Genomic DNA, 24,182 nt, shown 5'->3' with positions numbered 1-24,182 from the left:
TAAGCAAGGTATCAACAGCTGCACCGAGGGCACATACCTCCCACTGGGCAGGAATGAGCAGGCATTCCCCTAACTATCCCCTACCTTCTCCACCCCCTTGACTCCCACCTTGCAGGCTCAGCGTCTTCAGGCGGAATTCCATTCCATAGAGAATGACAAAGCAGTGTGACTGGTCCGGCCGGAAAGCGGGGTCCTCTTGATAGCGATCAAAGTCCCGTGAGGTCTTCCCTGGGCGGATCTCCTTGATTTCACGAATATCAACTAGGAAGGTAGCAAAGAGGCCCAGATCAAGCTGGGCTCTCCCAGAGTCAATACCGAAAGGAGGGCAGCCTAGTTTCCTCATTCTTTTTTTTTTTTTTTTTCTGAGACAGAGTCTCGCTCTGTCACCCAGGCTGGGGTGCAGTGGCCTCCGGATCTCAGCTCACTGCAAGCTCCGCCTCCCGGGTTTACGCCATTCTCATGCCTCAGCCTCCTGAGTAGGTGGGACTACAGGTGCCTGCCACCTCGCCCAGCTAGTTTTTTGTACTTTTTAGTAGAGATGGGGTTTCACTGTATTAGCCAGGATGGTCTCGATCTCCTGACCTCGTGATCCGCCTATCTCGGCCTCCCAAAGTACTGGGATTACAGGCTTGAGCCACCGCGCCCGGCCGGTTTCCTCATTCTTACGCTGTCTTTCAGGGAAGAACCCCAGAGGCAGAGCCAAGACCACTCAGTCACTCTGAGTAATAAGAGGGCTGGGTTGAGTCTAGGGATAGGCCTTTGCTAAGTAAGGGCTGAGACGTCAGAGAGGCCTATATGGGGCAAAGGCAGTTCTGTGGGGTGTCCCTTCCCTATCTTTGTTCCCTGAGACATTCTGACCTGCGAAAGAGGGGGACTCCAGAAGGAGAAATAGGGACCCAAGGCCCTATTTCATGAGGACCACTTCCTGAGACGAGGTACACACCAATCAAATCATAAAGTCCCAGAGGCAGGGCTGGGTAAGTCAAGATGGGCCTCGGGATCCCTGGGAAGTAGGCTCAGGCCCAGAGGACTGGTGCATCCCTGAAATGCCTAATTGCTTAAGACATCCCCACACAAGTCTCAGCAAAGGACCTAATCCCCACCCCATCCCCTGACCAAGGCATCGGCTGTCCAAGAGCAACAGTCATCCTGGACTGAGACCACCGTTTTGCCTGGGACCATTTCCTTATCTTAGCTATCCAAGGCCCTTGCATGCTCCCTTGGCCTTCACAGGGCATAGTCAGAGAGGTACAGGGGCTTGAATAGCTGATGACCTGCCTCAGCCACTAAAACTTGAGACAATGACGAGTTAACTCATTTAACTTCTCACAGTCTCAGTTTTACCACCTGTAAACAAAGGGTTTGACTGAGTTTCTCTAGAAGGCAGGGTGGTAGAAAAAACATGCACAAGCTCTGGGCGAGACTGGCTGAACTAAAATCCTAGCTCCACCTCACATCTATGTGATCTCAATGAAGTGACAGCCGCTCTGACCTCAATGCTACACTTGTGAAGAGAGTAACGTAAGAGAGTAGCATACAATAGCATCAGAAAGATGTTGGTAAGATCAAAAGTTATAACAGCTAGAAACACTCAGCGCTGCACATGGGACATGGAGGGAGCCCATCCAATGGACTCCTCTGCTCCCTCAGCAAAGGTACACAGGCTCTGACACACTCTCCAGCACAGGGAGGGGCTGCCCGCTGGCTGGAGGGCAGACATTCCAGCCCAGAAGTCACCAATTTAAGGTAGATTAGGTCAAAGGAAAAAAGCTTGGCTTAGCCAACAGCGATGACTTTCTTTGAGTATTCCCTAAGCTCTGAAGCCTCTTTAAATGCTCTAAACCCAGACTGGCCTGGTAACTTTGGAGCCAGATGCAGTGCCAGCATTTGTCTGGCCAGCCCCCACCCCAGGAGCCCTTCCAGCCCAAACTGCACACCAACCTAGCTGGAATGTCCTAACAGCCCAACTCCCCCAGATGTTCTCTTCTTGTCCTGTCCCTCTAGCAACTGCCACAGAACTCCACATCTATCCCACCAGGAACAGTGGGCATTGCTTCTGGCCCTAACCCTAGATCCCTGACACATTCCTGGTTCTACCGGGAACCACCTGTCCCCTCAGCAAACCCCTCCAGCCTGTCCTCCAGCTGAGAGTCCTGCCTTTCCTGCTGTTTTCCCTGCCCCCAGTTCTCACCAATCAGCCATCCTTCCCCAGTCTTCTGGCTCTTCATAAAACATTATTCTGACCCCCTTAGACCTCATTTAAGCCCCTCCCGAGGCTGCCCATTGCCAGTCTAAGGAGAACAAACACCTTCTATGGCCTTGAGGGCTCTTTGTGACAGGGCTCAGGAATTTACCTCCCCAGCTTTTGCCCTCTCACCCTCTCTGCTCCATCCGCACTAAGCCATACCTAGGGCAAGAATAGCTGTTGCTTCCTATCCCTATTTCATCTTGATTCCTAGTCTGGAAATGTCCACCTCCCAGGCTCCCTTCTCTTTCACCAAGGGCCCAACTGAGAAGTTTCTTCCTGTGGTACTCATACACTTGATGCCTCTTGTATACAAACATGTACATACATTGCTCATACACTTAAGGCCAGGTAGGACCCCTCCAGGGCTTGCTTAATGACTGAAAGAAGAAATGAAAAAAGCAGGTACACGGGCAGAGGGAGGGAAAATCAAATAGGGATAGTAAAAAAAAAAAAATGAATAGTTATACTCAGGTAGAAATAGAGGCAGGGAGAACTGGGCCATAAAAGACCTAACCGAGAACACAGGGCTTCCAAGGACAGAAGGAGGAGCTTCCATCAGGGGAAATGGCTAGATCAGAAACTGCAGAACAACCACAAACTCTGCCTTTTGAAAGAGAAACCAGTCTGCTCTTTCCGGTGTGGAGCGGCTGTCATCCCCCTCCCACACCTTCTTGCAAAGGTGAGTGTGACTGTACACACACACACACACACACACACACACAGTCAACAGGCCTGTACTCCTGCGCATATTTCCATTGAGATCAGTTGAAGGCAGAACAGGTGCCTGAGATAGGGACCAGGTGGGCACAGTGCAGCTCCAGGTCAGGCATCCAACGCTCCCAAGTTCCTGTTGGCCACACCTGGTCCCTTGTACTATCTTTCATAAGGAGGCACCAGCCTGGTCCTGGCAGCACAGTGAGATGCTCTACTAGGTTCTTGAAAGCCACATCCTGTGCTACCTCCCAACCTCACCCCTCATCCTCCTGCCTCCCAGAACAAATATGGCAGCATCTTCTTTCCTGAGAGAGCCAGGGCTGGTCCCCAGGAATTCACGAGACTCCCCAGAGAGGAATGGCCTCTGCCCTGGTTGCAGGTGAGAGAGAGACTGATCCAGTCTGGCACAGTCTGGGTTAGACCTCCCTGCCATTAGTCAGGAGGGCAGGAAAAGAGACCTTCCCAGAACTTGGGAGCTTGAGAAGGGGAGTACTACTTAGGGGAGTAGGAGAGTCACACCTTATATCCAGAAATCCATGACCTAGCACTCCTCCCCAACTCAGAACCATGAGAGAACATCATTCAGGGGAACTCTGGGGGAAAAGAAAAGCCAGGGGTACTAAGAGGCCCTCACTATGAAGAAGATGGGGCAGTGAGAAGGAGGAACTCTTCGAGAACAAGGGCAGGATCCCCCAAGTAGCAGCCCAAAGGCCTGATGTGTAGCATGACGACAAAGGCCTAATGCCCAGGCTCACCGTGACCCAAGAGGGCATAGCCCAGCCAGCACAGCCCATCAGGGCTGGAGCATATTCACTTTGCCCAGCACCAGGTCCCCAGGCCCATAGCGACAGCTGCCCAGGCTTCAGGAATGGCACCATGTCCCCAAGCCCACAGTGAATGCCGCCTGGTCATTACCATTTCAAAAGCAGCTATGGTAGACAGTGACAAGATAAGCTGCTTGGGGCAGTGAGGGGGATTTAGTCCCTTATATTTAATTGCCCACAAACTCTCATGAAGAAACAGACTGTCTTTCTTGAGGGGCTCTGAAGTAGTGAGGGACCACACACACCTGTGCCTGGCCTGTATATCACATGTCGGCTCAGAGGACTGAGAACCTTCTCACAAGCCAGGCTTCCCAGTGCCCGAGGCAGAATTCTGGGGGCCTTGCTCTGTTCCCTGCCCTGGTGAAGATCTGCCTTCTCCTGCTCTTTGAAGAAGCCTTCCCTGACCATCCCCTTCCCAGCTTAGTGAGGAGAACCACATAGCTCTTAAGCTCTAGGTATAAGGCCCTGGCAGTCCCTCACTCTTTCGGCCTCAGTTTCCCCATCAGGAAACTGGAAATTCCTCTTCCCTCACATGGTTGCTGTGGGGGCCATGCTGGGAAGTGCTGGTAATAGAGAAGTCTGGAGACAGCCCACCTGTCTGTGTGCCTAGTGCCATTGACATGGAGCCTACAAAAGCTGACAATAGTAGGGACAAATAAGGCCACTTGCCAGGGCCCCACTAGGTGCAAACCCAAACTTAGGTGAAATAAAGCTGGTCCATGAAGAGAAGAATACAAGCAGCTATTTCCCCAGCTCAAAAAGAAGTCTGGCAGGGATGGGGGCAATGTATGGGGAGAAGGGGGACTCTTATGGACTTGTGTACAGATAAGCATATGCAGACATGCTGCTTCCTGAGCCTGCAGTGCCCCACCTGCACACTCACCAATAGTCTGAGGCATGTGCACCCCCAAAGATCAAGTTTCAAATCCTGGCTCCAAGCATATAGCGAGGCCTTGGCAAGTCTGCAGTCCTCTCTGTTTCATCATAAGATGAAGGATTTCGTGGGAGTAGACACACAACAGACCCTTACTTGTAGGCACACTACCTCACAGATACCCACATAGGAAGGTCAGCCTTGGCCTGCCCTACCACGCCCAACCTCAAATTCATTTGTGTTTTGTTTTCTGGGCAGAAGGAAATGTGCCTGCTGCCTGGCACCTGGGGCCAGCTCTAAGCATTGAGGCAAAATGCCACAAGACTGAATTTGTAAAATAAAAGCTTATATGATGAGGCCAGGAAGACTGGGAAGGTCAATGTTCCTTTTCCATCTCTTCCCTCTTCTCCCCTCCCTTCTCAGCCCAGGGACAGACTCCTGGCCTAATACCACAGATATTAGAGACCAGCAGTTACTCAGAGTGGAGCTTCTGGGCCATGCAGTCCTGGAGAGCATCCACCTTTTGGACATGCCAGTAATGGCAGTTGCTTTCCCTTTAAAAGGAGCCTGTTTCCTCACCTGAGCCACCCTATGCCCAAGCACTCTGGGAGCTGTGAAGCTATACAACCCTCAGGGCCAGCTGAGAACCTGCCTCTGCAGGAGAGTAAACCCCCATCCTGGGACAGCACCCAATCCACTGACTGGGGAGACAGGGTGCTGTCAAAGGGACAAGCTATATGGTGGGCAGCCAGTCTGGAACCTGGGAAAGGGAGAAGACAATAACCACAGAGGACCCATCTGTGCGCCTGGCTCTTCTGAAGGTAAGGCTGCTTCCTGTCTTTGACTCCCACCCCAACTCCCCCGAGACATCAGGCCAAGTTGCAGGCCTGTCACCAGCTCCCCTCCAGTAAAGTGGGATAATCACCCTGTCTGGCCACCACAGGGATGTGCATAAGGGCAGTATTCCTGTTGTCCAGACAGAGTTCAAGGACAGTGGAAACCCTAGGGAAGAGAAAGAGAAGAGCAAACGCAGGGCTCCTCAGAGCACAGCCAGTGAGAGCCAGCCAATCCTGCCCTAGGGGAAAGGCACATGGCAGACCCTAGAAGGGGGAGAGGGAGCCCAACCATCAAATCTAAGACCCTAAATTAGACCTAATCTTCTTGTTGGAACCTGTGTCCTAGTGTCCCCTGTGCTCAAAAAATCCACTTTCAAATAGCCCCACAGAGGTTCCCCAAATTTATAAGCTTGTTAACCACTCATCAGGCAAAAAGGGTGTAGAGAGGTATTATGAGCAAAAGCACTGGCAAGGTGGGCAGGAGGCCTGGACCCATCTCTCTGAGCCTCATTTTCTTCATTTGCAAAACAGAATCACCACTCCTGGCACCTCCTTCACTGGACTACAGTGAGATGCCAACGAGGTTAGAGATACAAAAGTGATTTAATCAGAAAGGGACAGGAGGACATACTGAAAACTAAACCCACCAACTGATGAAGATATGGCCAAGAAAACCATAACAAAAAGTACCCCAAATTTCTGAACACGAAACAAGCTTTAACTGAAATATTTCTCTGGGTCTGGGTGTCTCACCCTGTTGCCCAGGCTGGAGTGCAGTGGTGCAATCTCGGCTCACTGCAACCTCCGCCTCCGGGGTTCAAGTCATTCTTGTACCTCAGCCTCCCAAGTAGCTTGGATTACAGGAGCATGCCTCCTTGCCCAGCTGATTTTTGTATTTTTAGTAGAGCACCATGTTGGCCAGCTGCTCTCAAACTCCTGAACTTCAGTGATTCACCTGCCTTGGCCTCCCAAAGTGCTGGGACTAGAAGCATGAGCCACCATGCCCTGTCTGAAATATTTAAGAGAGGGTTTACCCTTTATAAAGTGCATACGCTCACTTTAGAAGGCTGACGCAAGAAGACTGCTTGAGGCCAGGAGTTCAAGACCAGTCTGGATAACAGAGGAAGACCCCACCTCTGCAAAAAATAAAAATTAAAAAAACTTAGCTAGACATGGTAGCACATGCCTGTACTCCCAGCTACTTGGGAGGTGGTGGGAAAGATCACTTGAGCCCAAGAGTTTGAGGCTGCAGAAGAGTAGGAAGCTCTATGAGCTATGATCACAGTACTATACTCCAGCCTGGCCAACGAAGACCCTTTCTCTAAAAACACAAAACAAAAACACAAAACGCGAAGTGTATAAGCTAATTGATGTAAATGGTAGCAAAAATTATCCATTTAAACAAGCATGGAGTAAAGAAATTTTATAACTTAAAAAAACTGCAACTCATAGTAAGTATGAAAGGTCTCTTTAAAATCTAAGGAGCTTGAAAGAGGTAAGCGAAGATTTCCTGGACAGGTTCCTTCCCTTCTGGGGGTTTTTACTGCCCCTACCTGTGGGCTGTGGACCCCAGAACCCCTCAAGGCCTGTGTGCCCCACTCTGCAGAGAGCACTGGAGGAAGGCAGCAAAAGCCCAGCCCTACTCAAAAGGGTCCAAGTTCAATTAACACAACATAGACCCCAGCCCATGTCTCCCCATACTCCCTCCTGCCTCAGTCTGTGCACAAGCCACTCCCACCTCCTCACTTAAGCCCCCACCAGGCCCAGGCCAGGGGCACACTAGGTGCCCCCTCCTCCCTTGTGTGTCACCACTTGTCACACCTACTGGTGCTTCCCTGGTGTCTTAGGCCACTGGCCTATGAGCTTCTCCAAGGAAGAAACCACATTTGACTCTTCTCTCCATTCCCTACCAGTCCAACACAAACCCAGGGCCTAGAGAGGCCTCAAAATGTTTAGAGTACTTAAGAGCAGGAGTAAACACATGGGAGTTAGATTCCAGAGCTAATTATCTAACAGGCAGCAAAGGCCACAGATGCTCAAACATGGTACCAGAAAGATGGTATCAAGGATGACTTCCTGGAAGAGGTGGCACAGTGGGCCACAGAGGCTGTGGGGCTACAACAAATACTGAAAATGCAGTGGTCAGTGAGGTAACAATGGGAACAGAAAAAGAAGGAGGAGGCACAGTTGAGGGCAATGTGACCCCTGGGTGGCATACAGTCTGGAAACACTGGGAGGTCCCTACACAAAGATTCCTATAGCCAGTGGGAACCATGGGAAGCCAACAGAGCTTTGGGAAAAACAGAACAGTAAAAGCAGCAGGATGCTGAGCACTCACGCCCTGCTGGGCCCTAAGCCAAGACCACCAGGAGATTTAGGAGAGCGGTCCCAGGGGTCAGAAGAGGTGTGCAGATCTTCTCCAAAATGACCTCTCACCAATCACCCTCTCCACATGTAGCATGTGGCAAACAGATGAGCCCCTCCCAGTTCCCCACTCCCGTACCAAAGAAAATACACAGCCCAGACCTAGGAGAGCATTAATGGAGCTAAGCCTTCTCCACCAGAGGATGCTGCAAGATGGACAAAGAAAAGTTCCAGCAGAAGTGACTATCATCTGGGCCACTTCTGGCCCCCTACCTCAGTCACCCCTCCTCAAGTTCCTATACAACTCCCTGTGGGGTAGGCAGACACTGCACTACAGGTCCCCCTTCACAGGGAGCCAGAGGCACAGGGGCTCTGCACCCATCAGGACTATACGGCTTTAGCAAGGTTTTTGCAGCTCTGAAGGAAAAGGATGGAGGTAGCCAAAGAAGAGACAAAGATAGAACCTGGACACAGGTGGGAAGAAAGCCTGATGCAGTAGTAGCCAGGCCACAGGATGGTCAGCAATTCCCAAGCTGGCTGTGTATGCCCAAAGCCTGTGGGAAGAGTGAGAGTTCTCCTCTCCCTCTCATTCCTCTCTCTTCCTGAGACTATAATATTCCTCCTTCTGCCTCTCAGTAGAAACATACTCACAAATCTGAGGTTTCCCTGAGCACATCTGGCTGCCACCAAAGGAAGGCCAAAGTGGAGGGGTGGGTAGCTATCCATTTCCAATTTACAAACAAGGATCTGGGTTCAGGGACTTCCAGGGTCACAGGGTTATATGGCAAAGGGAAGGAAGGTGATGGTGGGTGGGGCTTACTGTCCTTCCCACTCCTGTGCGGCAGCTGCCTTCAAACCAGACCCGTGGGCAGCGAGTTGGACAAGCTTCGTCTAGATTCTAGACAAATCTCTTTGAAACAATGAGGAAACAGAGGGTCCAAAGGGTCTTGTCATGGTCATATGGTGAGTCATGGCAGAACTGGGACACTCTGCAGTGTCCCCACAGCAGCTGCTATCTCCGACACTAGGTATACAGAGACACACAGAGCAGCCATAGCCAGCCTTTGTATCATCCAGGCAGGCAGCCCTCTTCCCTAGGACTCTAAATTAATCTTACCTATTTCAGAGATATTAACAGAATCTAAAGGAAGGAAGGGAAAGGAGGTCCCACCCAGCTAAATCAAAGCTGGAAGAGCACTCAACAGTGATCTATTTGGCTTATCCAGTCATTCCATCATCTGATCAAATATTTATCAGGCATCTATCTACTTCATGTCAGGCCCTGGGCTGGGTCCTAGGGAAACAGAGATCAATAAGGCATTTGAGTTCCTGCCTTTGAGAAAACCCCTGCCTGATGGAGGAAACAGATGGGGAAGCAGATAACTATGAGGTAATGCAAAAAGTAGAACAACAGGGACGTGTCTGTGGAGCCCAGTGTGTGTGTAGCAAAGTCTTGGAGTGCTCTGTAAAAGGTAAGTCTGGAGGGCTGACAAGCACACATTGGGCAGAGGGGTTCATGGAAAATAAGACAGTGGTGCAGGAGTCCACTACGTTTCACAAACAGGGCATTCAGAGTATCATGGATGAGAAGGGAGGGAAGATGGCCTATACCAACCTTGACTGCCACAGTAGGGAAAAGTGGCTTTCCCCAACTTTTCTGCACAAGCCCAGAGATTCTCCAGGCAGTCATGGGTCAGCCTTCTGGGTCAGTAGTTTAGTGTGCTCCAAACTCTGCCTCCCTTGCAGACTGATGCTGCCTAAGTTCTTTCTAGACGGCCTGTGTATGCCAGGCTCCTGGCTACAGGAGAGAGACTGGGGACCCACCAGGGCCATGTCTCAGGAATGCCCAGGACCAAAAAAGTCCCTCACAAATTGCTCCCCCACATAGTATACTCAGGCTACTTGGAGAACCAGAGCACTGGGTATAAGTCACTTTTAAATTTTTTTTTTATATTTTATAGACGTAGGGTCTCGCTATGTTCCTCAAGCTTGCCTCAAACTCCTGGCCTCAAATGATCCTCTAGCCTCGGCCTCCCAAAGTGCAAGGATTACAGGTGTAAGCCACCATGCCTGGTCCATAAGTCACTCTGTTGTCCAGGCTGGAGTGCAGTGGCACCACCCGGGCTCACTGTAGCCTCTACCTCCCCAGATGCAGATGATCCTCCCACCTGGGCCTCTTGGATAGCTGGGACTACAGGCAAACCAGGACACAAGGCTAATTATATTTTTTGCAGAGATGGTGTTTTGCCATGTTGCCCAGGCTGTTTTTGAACTCCTGGGCTCAAATGACTCGCCGGTCTTGGCCTCCCAAAGAGCTGGGATTACAGGCATGAAGAACTGTGCCTGACCCATCGGTCACTTATCTATGATCCTCCTTCCTGATCCCTCAGAGCAATCAACACGGGTGATCACACCCTCTCTCCTTGAAGCTCTGTCCTTGATTTCTCCTGCACAACCTTGCCTGGTTGTCATGATTCTTTGTGAGCTACAGGCTTACCTGCATTTAGCAATGGCTTTGGTTAAGGTTCACGCCAAGGTACTCTCTTCCAGTGCTCTGCCTTCTTCCTCTTCCAGTGTCAGCCATGCCCACACCCTTAATTACCTCCTATGTACAAATAATTCACAAACAGGTCTCTAGCCTAGTCCTCTCCTCTTAAGCTTCAGATCCTTCAATTCAGCTGCCTACTTGCTATCTCCACTCTTTATCTTGAAACACCTCAAAGGCAACCCCTCAAAACCAAACACTGTCTTCTCTCACCAGAACTCAGGCCTCCTGCCATACCCCCTGGGTCAGCTAAGAGCATCACCATTCAACAGGTACCCAAACTCCAAACTTCAGACTGATCCTTCGCATCTCCTTCTCTTTCACCAACCCCCATTCCAGCCCTCTGACACGTCTTACTGGCTTTATTATTCAAAATTAACCATATATTCTAAGCACCTACATGAGAGACATTAAACTAGGTACTTGGAATACAACTACCTCAAGGAGCTTGAATGTGGAAGGAAAAATTAGATATGAGTATTATGTTAGATACCTTAAGTTAAACAGAGTCCACAGACAAATACTATGAGAAGCTGAGAAGTAGAGGATGAAGTAGTTACTACCTCTGCTGGGTGGGAAGAGACGATGAGCAACAGCAGCATCTGGCATCCTAACACTCATTTCTTGCATATTTACTTTGCACAGACACTGTGTAAAGCTTTCGATAAGATTGCCTTACAAGGATAAAAACTGCCTTATATTTTATTCTTGCAAATAACACTATGAAGTAGGTATGAGGATCCCCGATTCCCGAGTGAGGAAACTGAGCACAAAGAGGTTAATTAACTTACCTAAGGTGGCAGTTGGTGAGTGGCAAAGCCAACAATACTTCAAAGCCAAGACTGCCTGTACCCTAGACATGTGCTCTGTAATGCCTCAGAATCCTTGTTGGAAGTGGCCAAGCAGGGCCAGCACAGATAGAAGGGGAAGACGGAGAGGACTCCAGGTTGCGTGGTGCACTCCTGCTTCACGGTATACATTACGGGAGTGGCCGTACATGTATTTTAAGGCCGTCTGATTGTCTTCTCTATTAGAGTGCAAACTCCTTGAGAGACTGCACCATGTCTGTCATCTTCAATGCCCCATGCCTACCAGGAACTTAATAAGGTTTTGGGGACCTTATTCAAGAAAAATATAATGAAAGCATCATTGCTATACAACCTGTTCCTGCTCACTAGATAAATGAGGCCCTACTGACCACAGCCCAGCATATCTCCAAGTCTCTCTCTGCTGCCCTGTCTGTGTAGAGCCCTCTCACAAGGGAGAGGAAATGGAATGGGTTGGGAGAAGAAATAAAAATCTGGGGTCTCCCTCCTACAAGGAAACAATAGGGGCCTAGGACTCATAGTGGTGGAGGAAGCGTCAGAGCAATAGGGGCTGAGGTAGGGAGATGAGCGGGAGAGGGAGAATCGAGGCCTTCCCCTCTGCCACTCCCTGAATCCCATGATGTCTCACCACCCCAACCTTGGCTTCTGCCTCTTTGGTTTCTGTGTTACTGCCACCTCTTGGACGGTAAATGTGGGTTTAGTCCTTAAGCCTCCAACAGAGTAAATCTGTGGGGTTAGAGACGTGCTAAATAATGACTGGAAGTCATCAGGTCAGAGGCCTGCTTGCTGAGACATCCTGCTTCATTCAACAGAATCCACTAGGCTCTCCTGTTTTAGAGCTGCTTGACGCAGCCGCCACAGCAACTGGCTGCACTCCCTTTAGGCCATGCCAGCCCAAGCCAAGCCACTCTCCTGTCCCCTTTTTGCTTCCTGGAAAATAGGGCCCCAGTGAGTGATCTAGTCTCTGACCTCACTCCAAGGTGCCAGGGATCTCATTCACTCACTGCCTGCCCAGAAAGCCCAGCTTAAATTCTTTTTTTTTTTTTTTTTTTTAAGAGACAGAGTCTTGCTCTGTCGCCCAGGCTAGAGTGCAGTGGCGCCATCTTGGCTCATTACAACCTCTGCCTCCTGGGTTCAAGCAATTATCCTGCCTCAGCTTCCGAAGTAGCTACCACGCCTGGCTAATTTTTGTATTTTTAGTAGAGATGGGGTTTCACCACCTTGGCCAGGCTGGTCTTGAGCTCCTGACCTCGTGATCCACCTGCCTCAGCCTCCCAAAGTGCTAGGATTACAGGTGTGGGCTACCGTGCCCAGCCCAGCTTAAATTCTTTGAGCTCATCTCCCCTATTGAGAGAGAAGACTACCTTGGATTTCTTTCTCCCAAGTTGAAGTTGAATACCCTATGGTTTTACCTGCTTAGGACAGCTGCTTTCCCAACCTTTACTAGCACACATGATTGTATGGAGCTTCATGCTTCCAGTGTAGACCAGTTCTCAGGCCAGAACCAGGCCATCCTCTTGGAATCAGTCTGGCAAGAGACATTCTGTTCTCACTGGAGGGAATGCTCTGTGTTTCACTGCTGGCCTCAAAAGGCCCTCAGCAAAATTCTTAACAAAGTGACATGTTACCTTTTCTAACCTCCTTGGTGGATATGCTAAAAACTCCCAAGAAAAGGCCACAGTCCTAGTTAGGATGAACAAGCTAACACAGGCACATTATACTCAATTACTGTTGAAGGGGGAGGAAGTGACTAGGGCAGGAAGAGGGAAGCTGCCTCCAAACAGCTGGTGGACTATCAGGCAGGACAGAGTGACCATAAAGTGGGTCTTCAGCACCTCAGAGAAGGACCATCACCCCTGCCCCCATTGCTGCCCAACCTCCCAACTGAGGGAATGGAGTTGTATTCCTTAGCTCACCTCCTGCCCCCAAGTAAGCTGAGAAACCTGTGGGACCTATGGCCAATTAGAGCTCTCCTTTACTCCTTCCTAGGGTTAGTCACCCTGTGAACTCAGGCCCACCCTCTCTGGGTCTTATGCTGAAGTCAAGGTGGGGTTGGAATTCTCCCAGCACACTCCCACACCTACACAGCCAGAACCCAGTGTGGTCAATACCCGACTCCTACCACGGGCAAGGCCAAGCCAAGGACACTATAACCCAGGCCCATGCCCTCAACAATCATTTCCCTCAGGACATTTTAACTCAACCATATCCCCAGGTGTCCAAGAAAACAGGAAGCCAACCCCAAAGTGAACTCCCCACCTGTGCCGAGGAAGAACTAAACACACACAAACAAGTGGCCAAACTCGCCATGGCCCAACCCCTCACCAGTCTGGCCAGCTGTTCAATGTCAGGGCTCAGAACATCAGTGAGACCGCCCACTCTCCACCATACCCAAGCTTTGCTGCCTTGCACCCAGGCCCCTTACAGCCTTTGTACAGATCCTTTACCCAACACCTGTGTGCCAGCTGGCAGGTGTAGGGACCCCAGGGGGTAGAAAGGGCTGCTACAGGGAGAAAGGCGATTCTGTCTTGGCCCTCAGGCTCAGCCTACAGCACTTTAGGCACAGCTGTCTCCTGCCAGCCCTGGGCATTAGTGGTTTTCTGCATGGTCCAGATCACAAGTTTCTCAGGATCAAGGACTGGGTCACCTCCTTTTCTTGCTTCCCAACTCCAGCCTCCTCTGTGCCAGGTCTGGGCTCAGTAAAAAGGGATGCCAGTCTTCTGCAGGAGCACGCTCTGCCCCGTTTACTCTGCATCCTGAGTCTTGCTGAAGCCAGGGCCACCGGCCAACACCAGGAAGGGCCAGGGCCGGAAGGAAGCAGCAGGGCCTATACACAAAGCCTACATGTGGACTATAAAAAGGAGCTCCTCCCTGCCTCCCCCAGGATGGGCCCGGTTCCTAGGAGGTAAAGAGTGGGGAGAAAGCTAGGACTTAAGCCTGGGCACATAGCCACTGCAGCCTCTCAAAAGCTAGCCAAACACTACCTCAAAAGGAACTAGTCTTGCAAGGAGGGGTGGGAGAATATTAAGGGCTTAGCCAGGAATGCAAGTAGAGACTCTCCAAGTCCCATCTCTTGGGACCATAGCCTCTCTTAAGGCAACCAACTCCATTGTCCCCACTGCTTCTTCCCCGAAACTACAGAATATTCGGGGACGAACCCCTTCTCACACTTCTTTCTCTACTCTCCAGGGGCTGAAAACACCCGCTAGAGGTCTCTAGGCACCCATATTCCCCACTTTCTCTGGAGACTCCAGCACACCCAGCAGAGCTCTGGGAAGCAGCTGTGATGAGTGGCAGAAGTAGCGAGAAACTCAAACTCTGGGCGGCAGCAGGATACTGTGGCCACAACAGAGTAGGCTCAGCGGGCAGCTCAAGTAGGGGCATGGGTCGGTGGGGAAGGGGGGGCAGCTATGGCAGAGAGATGACAATTAGGCAAGGGCCACACAAAGATACCTATTTCAAAGATGTCAGCCAAGGCAGTCTCTTGACTCACACATGCAGCACTCTACTCTATAACAGCAAAGCCACACTCACCACATGCATCCTAAGTCATAGAAATTAATTCCTTCTAAACCTCCATACTCCAAATCCCTCTCCAGCCTAGTTTGCCCAGGGTGTTCAGGCTCTGTGCAAGAGGCCTCACCCATAATCACTGAGGCCACTCTCCAGGGATGGTGGTGTAGGTCAGCACACATAGCAAATAGGGGAAATTAACGTTCCTTGTTGCCAGCCATTGATATGTGGGCACCTTTTGTTATCACAGCACACCCTCACCTACCCTGACAGAGCAGCTTCTTGCTTATTTCCTTCATAGAACTCACCGAATCCTGTAAGTATTTTATCTGTCTGGCTATTTATCTCCTTTCTGGCTGTATCTACCCTAACCTTATGTCTACTTCTGGTCTACACAGTGCTTGGCACAGTTAGCAAATGCCAGAGTCTAAAGCCAGGGAAGCACAAGTAGTGTCTCACTTATTCAATGAGCCACTGAGGCCCAAGAAAGCTAGTTTTTTGTTTTTTTAAGGAGAGTAGCTATGGTGAGATGAAACACAAACCAGGCTAGAGATCTACTGCCACCATGAAAAAGTCAGAGGCTGGAGTAATCACATCCAACTCAGCATGCCCAAAACACAGTAGCAAGGCCCACAATAAATGTATGACAAATTAAGGAACATATGAATGAATGCACGCTCTTGAGTTGTCATACAGAATCCTGGAAAAGCCCTTCTCTGGACATCTGGGGCACGGAGCCCCAGGTTCCCATGTTCGAAGTGTCACCACGAACCAGCAAGTCAAGAGGGTGAGGCTTTTCTGTACCCCATCCCTAAACAGAGGCTACATTCACCCTCACGTAGGAGTGTGGGAAAGGTCTGGGTGGGCCAAGCATCTTGACACCAGGGTTGTGGCAAGGATGAGTGCAGGACGGGTTTTGAAATTGAGTCCAGCTTGTCCACAGATGGAAGCCTAGGCTGGTCAAACACATGTGGCCAGAGGGAAGAAAAACAAAACAAAAAAAAAATAACCCTCTGTTCCTATAGAACAGTCCATCTTATTGTCACTTGCACCAGAATGGGAGAATAAACTGAATACTATAGCAGGAATCAGAAATCCTAGGATCTACCATGAACTTGCTATGTGACCTTACCCTCAGGACCTTGGTTTTCTCCTCTGTAAGAGAGAGATAGTAACTCCTGTCCTCCATGGACTCATGGAGCTACTGTGAAGTTCAAACAACACAACAGGTGAGAAAATGTTCCATGAACTCCCAATATACTGTTCAAATTCCAGAGTTTTTTGATGCCCCAGTCCTCTGTGTACAGACTCAGGGAAGGAACACAGAAAGCAAGTAGGAAACAGACTCCTAGCCCAGGTTGTTGGAGCAGCCACTTGTGGCCGAGCTTAGTGGTGAAGAACTGGAGCTCTGTAGTTAACGAAGGTGAGAGTAAAGGAAATGAATACTGTTTGTTTTTTTTTTTTTTGAGACAGAGTCTCGCTCTGTGGCCCAGGCTGGAGTGCAGTGGCTGGATCTCAGCTCACTGCAAGCTCCGCCTCCCGGGTTCACGCCATTCTCCTGCCTCAGCCTCCCGAGTAGCTGGGACTACAGGCGCCTGCCACCTCGCCTGGCTAGTTTTTTGTATTTTTTAGTAGAGACGGGGTTTCACCGTGTTAGCCAGAATGGTCTCGATCTCCTGACCTCGTGATCCGCCCGTCTCGGCCTCCCAAAGTGCTGGGATTACAGGCTTGAGCCACCGCGCCCGGCCATGAATACTGTTAAGTGGTCACAAAGTGACAAACGTTGTGCTGGGTACTTTTCACATAAAATCTCTTACTCTCATATACAATCTCCCTTATCATTAATATACAGCTCTGTGAGGAGAAATTACTTTTACAGCTAAAGATCAATTTCAGACAGGGAAAAGTAATCTGCCCAAGGTCACAGTAAGAGCTGAGACCTGAACCCAAATCTGACCAGTTCTAGCCACAAATCTCCAGGCACTTAAGCTCAATTACCAGCAAGGTGGGACTATGTGGTCAATGGCAGCCCGCAGCCAATCCTCACCCATGGCCCCACCTTGAGTCCTGCCACCTGTAAACATGCTGCTCTGAGAGATTCCCTCCAAGGAAGCACTGTTCCCATGCTCCTCTAAAGAAAGCACTCTACAACGGGCACCAGAACATTCCCATCCTCCTGTCCCACACTCATCTCTCCTAGGACTCTCCTCAAAGTCTGCAGCGACTTCTCTAGTTCTTTTTTTTTTTTTTTTTTTTTTTTTTTTTTTTTTGAGACGGAGTCTCGCTCTGTCTCCCGGGCTGGAGTGCAGTGGCCGGATCTCAGCTCACTGCAAGCTCCGCCTCCCAGGTTCACGCCATTCTCCTGCCTCAGCCTCCCGAGTAGCTGGGACTACAGGCGCCCGCCACTTCGCCCGGCTAGATTTTTGTATTTTTTAGTAGAGACGGGGTTTCACCGTGTTAGCCAGGATGGTCTCGATCTCCTGACCTCGTGATCCACCCGTCTCGGCCTCCCAAAGTGCTGGGATTACAGGCTTGAGCCACCGCGCCCGGCCCGACTTCTCTAGTTCTAACAAAGCAAGTGGAAAAGGGAAAAAATCAGTCTTCTAATACCAGGCCTTTGCAATCTCAGGCCTCACTCCCTCCCTCCAACTTATCATCTGTGGTCTCCTTGAAGCAACGTCCCACAGGAAAAGGCACAGTGAGAAGAGATGCTGTGAGTTAACGGAGACTGACACAGAACAGTGACAGCAGAGGCAGGCCCTACCACATCAAGGCTGTGGCATTAGAGCACTTCCTGGAAGACAAGGTCTCTCCAGATAGCGTCCTGGGCTAGGCACTTAGAAATAGGACAGTATCATACCTTCACTCCACAGAAAGGGTTACCACCCAAAGCAGCTGCTTCCAGCCAACTGCCCTGTCTCCCTGCAAAACCAGCAGTGGGAAAGAGCCCTGACAATAGAGGGATTGCTGAGAGCGACAAGAGAGGATGGGCAGGCCTCCTTGCCTCTGAATCAAAGGGCTTGGTGGCCAGGCACCAGTCCCTTAGGACAACAGGTGCATTTGCTCTCCTCCCCACTAGGTCCTCCTGGGAACTTAATCCTCAACTCTGTCCTGTCAGGGCTCCTACATAGTAAGCACTTACACTGTGCCACACATCATGCTAAGCACTTTATCTCATCAAATCCTCACAAAAACCTTATAAAATAAACGCCATTTGATACTATCCCTTTTACAGATAAGCAGCCCAGAGAAGTAAAGCCATATGCTTTAAGGTCACAAAGCAAGTAAGCTGCACAACAGGATTTTAATTCAAGCAGAGTCTAGGGCCCAAATGCTTAACTACTAAGCTCTGTCTCACCCCTTAAGACCCAGCCCTTCTCCCATCCACCACCATGGCATCCCCACCCTGCATCAGCAAGAAGGTCTTGTCTGGGCCCTCATCAGTTCTCTCCTGCAAACTGGAGAAGCTCACTGGCCTCCTTCCCCAACACCTGCCTGACAAACCACTGCCACTGTGGTCTCCCAGACAGAGGCAAATCAGTCCCACTATAGCCTCTGCTGACTCCCGCTGCCTCCAGGACTGAGTGTAATCTGCTGGGCACGGCACACCAGGGCTACAGCTGTCTCCAACCAGTCCCAGCCTCCTCTCTACCTCACCAACTCTGTTCCCTACCCCTGCAGGGAGTGATTCCCAGTTCCTCAGCCTCGGCACAGGCAGGTGCCTCAGTAATTCAAGGCCCACCTCAAAGGTCACCTCTCCTTTAATGCCTTCCTGGCAGAGCTCCTCACAGTTCTTGGTAGAGGCTTTTATATTATGGTATGTAACACACAGGGTTATAATCACATGCCTCTACATCTGTCTCTTCCAAGAGTTCCTCAATGGCACAAACCATGTCTTAATAAACTTTTGAATCCTTGGTGCCTAGCACTGGGCAAATTGGAGGTATAATAATACTTATTGCAAATATTAATAAATGTGCCTCATTCCAAGAAGCTACCCAGAGCAAAGCTGGTAGCCAAGATCTCTAAACTCCAACTGAATCCTGTGCATCTGTGTACACATACACGCAGAGGCCGGAGAGAAGCTGGAGGTCTTGTGGGTCCCAGGACTGGGTGTGCTCAGCTCCTCCAGTTATCTGTGAAGCAGGCCCTTTTCCTAGGTTCACAGGAAACAGAGGATCCCAGTTGGGCGGGGGGCCTGGAAACCCACACACCAGGGCAAGCCTGGGGTGCTGAGGAAACACTAAAAGGTCTGACTTCCCTTGGAAAAAACTACATTCAGACAGGAAACACACAGGCAGGGATGGCTAGCTCTGGAGATCCGGACATGTGCTCTTGCCCCTCTCCCACTGGGAGTAACAGTCAGTACAAAGAAAACCCTTGATGACACCGGCCTGGGCCTTGCCCTCTCCCGTGCTGTGGACCTAGCCCTCAGAGCAGACCTCCTGGTGTGGTCTGCTCCCCAGCCACAGGGGTCAAGCCCCAGCCAGCTGGTTCCACTACTACCTCCCTTCTGAGCCCGCCTGCCTCATCAAGGCAGTTAGCTGTTTTCTTCCACCACCCTCACCCACTTCATCAAAGGTACTGCTCACAATTGTCATTGCCTGTTTTCGTTTCCCTAAAAGCAAGCACCCATATTCATTCATCTGAGAGGGCCTGGCATCTAGAAAAGTATCTAGTGAAGAATCAGCCAAAGACAGAAGACTGGGCCCTAGAAGTCCCCAAGGACATGCTCAGTCAGTATTCACAGAGTACCTCCAGTGTCTACACCAGTGTTTACTGGGCCCACAAAGACCCTCAAATGGACAACCTCATTAAACACCAGTCTGAACCATCTCAACTCAGAAGACACCAGAAGAAAAAGTGTGGAGCCAGAGCCTAGAGAGGTTGAGGCTGTCTTGGGATACCAAAGCCAAAGCGGTCTTTGCCCTGTAATGCATGGCCTGAGCACAAAGGTGTCTCACAGAGGAGCCACGTGGATCACAGGGAACATGGTCTTGGGGTTGCTAGTCAGCTACTGACTAGTGAGCTGGCCCCAGCTGAGGCCCTGGCACACACTGACACTTACAACACCTTGGGCACAAACGATTCTCCATTTCCATTTCCTCATCTGTAAAATGGGACGAAAGGAAAGGTCTCGATTGCACTCAGCTGGAACTCTACATAACTGCATTTTATTCATTTATGTCAGTATCTGCAACATAAAAGGCCAAACACCAACCTGGTTCCTGTCATATCACCAGGACAACCAAACTTGTCAACACCTAAGCACTTCCCCACCCCGCCTTTGAGCCAAATGACCACCCTAGAAATCAGCAGGTGTCACCTCCATTTCACAAGTGCTGATGCGAGAGGGCACAGAGTCAGGGCAGAAGTAGGTCTTACATATGAGTGCTCCTTAAACCACACTGTCTCTCCCTCAGGTCCACTGACACCCTGAAGGTAGCACAGTGTCTCTCTATTTGGTCGGGCTTCAGGCACTGCTGGTACCCTGGTAGGTTCAGCAGGAAAGGCCAGATACCTGAGGCACTTGGGCAAGAGTCCAGGTGGCAGAAAACCCGGCTGGCAGTCCAACCTCCTCAGAGGCCACAGGAATCAGAACCTACCAACAAGGAGAGCCCATGAATGGACAGAAACAGGGCAGGCTTCAGTGGAAGCCTCCATTAGTAAAGTCTGAACACACAGGCATCAACCAGACTTTTCATCCAGGCTCCTTTCAATTTGAGTCCCCAAAATTCAAGACCCAGGGTCCTCCTACATCCTCTGCCTACCCTCCAGGCCTGTCAAATCCTAGCTAACTGATGAGATCACTGAATGTGTACACCTCTGGCTGACCCACCTGCTCACTCCTGGGTAGGGGGTTATCAGGTCCTCTGTAGGCCTGCCTCCATCCCCCAAAGACCTGAGGCATGATAGATCATCCCCTCTCTGCACCCCTTTTCTGTTCAGGCCCCAACTTACAAACAAGAAAGGTCACATCCAGGAGTCAAATGTGCACAACTCCAAACACTTTCTCTACAGAAACACTGTTTTACATGGTGGGTGGGTGAGTGGGCACATGGGTTGAGGCAAAACAAAACCGTTTCCTGCCTTTTTCTGAGTAGCAATCTAAGTGAAATGTGAATTTGGTCACCGTCCTCCTTCCTTCCTGCACCTTCACCCTCACCTCCAGCCACACCTCACCCCCTCACCATTCCCAGTTGAGGGTCTTCAAGGGCAGCCATGGTCTATTGTTAATGTTATTACTAATAACAGCTCACATTTATTAAACATTTATGTGTCAGACAATGCTAGATGTTTTTACATGAATTGTCTCATTTGATCCTGGAGCAACCATATATAGTGGATATATTATTACCCCCATTTTACAGATGAGGATATCAAGGCTCAGAGAAGGTAAGTAACTGGCTGGGAAACATACAACAAATACATGGGCTTCGAATCCAGACTTGCCATCAACCACTGTGCTACATTTATTGCCTGCTAATATGCGTGATTTAAAATGCAGTCTGTTACCCAGGAGACCTCTGAGAACTTCCAGCCAGTGCCACCAACTCAACACAGCATAGACAGCAAGGAAGGGGACCATGCCTGGAGTCTGATGCCTGAGTGATGTTCCCAGGGTTATCTCAGCTCTTTGCAGTGCCTGTCCTTCCTCTACTTTGGAATCCACAGGCTCTCAAGTCACTAAAATGTTCTCCCAGTGGCTGACGGGGTCAGTGGGGGCACTGAGGAAGGCGGCTGCCATTTCTAAATTGAGCAGCTGCGTTAGATCTGTGTCAGATCTGGAGTTTGTAGCTGAGGATGGCTGGCTGCCTCACCACAAGACCTTCCTTCCTCCCAATCTCCTCAACCATCTACACACATGCACACCATACCCACGAAGGTTTGTAGGACCCTCCGTTGGGGTGTCACTTCCTGATCCCCCTCCTTCACACAGACCTGGTTCTGAGCCCGGGTCTCTCTAACCCCAGTCTCCGGGGGTCCCTGCAAGAAGCAACCTAGTCTGGAGTTGCAGACACACCATCTCTTCACACTGAGAAGCGGGGGAATGGAGGGCAAAGCAGAGTGCCCATCCGACCACAGCACAGGCACGCGCTAAGTGGAACAACTCTCAAAGATCTGGGGTTTTTCAACATCCCCCAACTACCTTCTTCCACTAGAGACCAGCACAAAAGCAGCCAAGCTCAGGCCTGGAAAGGCGAAAAGGCAGGAAACCAAGAGAAGCCGCTCCCGCTCCCTGAAGCCACCGGACAGAGGACAAAGGGCTAGACTCCAAACTAGCTGCACTCCTGAGAAGAGTACCTGACTCCAAGGCGCTAGGGCAGGCCTTTATGGGGCCCATCTCCCGGGAACGTGCTTCCCAGGGCAAGGGGAGTCCCTGTTCTGGCACTGAGTGTCTGCCCACCCACATAGGCCTCCAAAACTCAGCTTTGGGACAAAAGTAGCATTAAAAACAAAAAAACAGCCACTGCCTTCTCTCAGGCTTCTCCAAACCAAACAAGACCACCTTCCTCCCTCTCCCCCAGAGGGAGATGAGTAGGCCCGGCTCTGCTCCAAGACCAGCCCTACCCAACATCTGCCTAAGTTCTACTTAGGGAACCCAAAGGTTCCTTTGCAAACAAGAGCCCAGCCTGGGGGCCCGGAGTTTCACAGACTGCTCTTTCTGGAAAAAGAGTGGTGGGCGGGGAACGTCTGGTCAGGCCCCAGGTTCCCGTGCTGGGTTGGGGCCGCCACCACTCCCAGAATCTGGGGGGGCCCGATGCCTGCACCGCAGATCTCCAGCCCGCGATGATTTTTAGGCCTCAGGGCAAAGCTCCTGGAACACTCCCCCCAGCTGGGGGAGGGGGTGTCCTGTCAGGTGACCGAGGACCCGGATGCCCCCCGCCCCCAGTGACCACCCGGGACGAAGCGGGGGCGGGGTCCGGAGGGGGTGGGGGAAGGCCCGAAAGTTTGCCCAAGTCGCTGGGGCGGCCGGCCGGGGCGCAGGCAGTTGGGCCGGGCTCCCACGACCCCAGCGCGCGGCGGGCCCAGGCAGGAAGGGGGCGCACTTACTGGCCCCCTCTATCTTGTCGGCGCCCCGGCTCCACGTGATCTGGCGCGTCTCCAGCTTGACCTGGAAGGTCTTCCGCTCGGGTCGCTGCGACTTCTTGGAGTAGAACAAAGTCATGACGGTGCCCACCTCGAGGCTGCGGCAGAGGTGCAGCACCTCGGCGTCCGAGGGCGCGCCGGGCCCGCAGCCGTTGGCGCAGGGGGACGCGGCGCCCGCCATGGCTCCGACGCTGGGTGCGGCGACGGCACAGGCCGGGACGGCCCGGGAGCAGGCGCAACGACGGCGGCTGAGGTTGGGGCTGAGGCTGAGGCGGCCGACGAGCGGGAGCCGGCGGCGGCTCCTGCAGGCGGACACGGGGCGGGGCCTGAGCGCGGCGGGGCGGGGCGGCCCTGAGGCCCCGCCCCGCTCGCGCGTCGGGAACAAAGGCGCCCGCGCACCCGTGGGGAGGACCCCCGCCCGCCGGCCCGCTGCGCCTGCGCCCCACGACCCCCAGACAGGCCGCAGGCGGGGACGGAGGCGCGATGGTGGCGGGAGCGCGCGCCGTTCCCGGTCGACCCACCCAGCCCTCAGTCCCGCAGAGCTTTCTCACGCGGCCCCGGACACAGCCCGGCGGCCACGAGCGGCCCTGTCACGCACGGCAGCCCCGCCCACAGGCCGCAGGCCCCGCAGCCGGCGCGTCAGTCAGGCGTACTCGCACGGGCGTCCGCCAGCCCGCGGTCCCACACAGACGCAGCCCCCGCGTCCCGAACACCGCCCATGCAGCGACCAGGACGGGACGCGAGGAGGTGGCGCGTCCTCCGGGCATGCCTGGCCAAACCCAGTTACCTGGGCGGGCTTCCCGGCGAAGGGAGCCAGGCCGGGCCGCCTCACACCGGCGGTGGCAGCGGGTTCTCCGCGCGCCCTCTCCTGAGAGGGGCGGGGGCGGGGCCGCCTGCGGATTGGCCGCAGGCACTGATGGACAGCCGACATGTCCCGCCCCCCCGGCAGCGTGGGGCTGGCCCCTGGCCGCTCTTGGGACGGGCAGACCCACGTCTGTCTGTTCCGCCTCTGCTGCCAGGGTGGCCTTCAGTGGTCCTCTCGTTCGGAGAGTTCCCCCCAAGCCCCTTGCAGGGGCGTTAAGTCCGCGGCCGCGCTGTCCAGCGGCCTGACCTGCAGCTCCCAGGGCCTTTGTGTCTGTCCCTCGCATGGGCCGCTGTACGCTCCGTCCCCACGCGGCGGGACTCGAGTCTGATCCGGGGCGCCCCTCCTGCAAATGCTCTCCTGAACTTTGGTTTTCCCCGTCTTTCCTCCTCCTCCTGTGGCCGCTGCCTCTCGATCTCAGAAGCTTCTCTTCCTCTGCACTCAGTGCTAGGCCAGATCCCAAGGCGACCTGACCTTTCCCCTG

The 24,182-nt window shown here is 52.1% G+C and overlaps 1 protein-coding gene across 2 annotated transcripts in view; it reads right to left on the bottom strand.

The window, feature by feature from the left end:
• The window catches only part of PLCG1 (phospholipase C gamma 1), a 39,484-nt gene extending 15,768 nt beyond the window's left edge, over nucleotides 1–23,716 (bottom strand). For both annotated transcript variants that reach the window (XM_033186425.1, XM_033186426.1), the window contains exons 1-3: nucleotides 23,624–23,716; nucleotides 22,801–23,138; nucleotides 109–261 (exon numbers count right to left, since the gene is read on the bottom strand). In XM_033186425.1, the coding sequence (XP_033042316.1) occupies nucleotides 109–261; nucleotides 22,801–23,017 (370 nt within the window). In that variant the 5' untranslated portion in view covers nucleotides 23,018–23,138; nucleotides 23,624–23,716. The remainder of the gene's footprint in view (nucleotides 1–108; nucleotides 262–22,800; nucleotides 23,139–23,623) is intronic.
• Nucleotides 23,717–24,182: the final 466 nt, after the last annotated feature.

The sequence above is a fragment of the Trachypithecus francoisi genome, unplaced genomic scaffold (genome assembly GCF_009764315.1).
Source record: "Trachypithecus francoisi isolate TF-2019V2 unplaced genomic scaffold, Tfra_2.0 Lachesis_group21, whole genome shotgun sequence".
Classification (NCBI taxonomy): Eukaryota; Metazoa; Chordata; class Mammalia; order Primates; family Cercopithecidae; genus Trachypithecus; species Trachypithecus francoisi.
The sequence above is the reverse complement of the archived record's forward strand: the minus strand, read 5'-3'. Positions and strand labels throughout refer to the sequence as shown.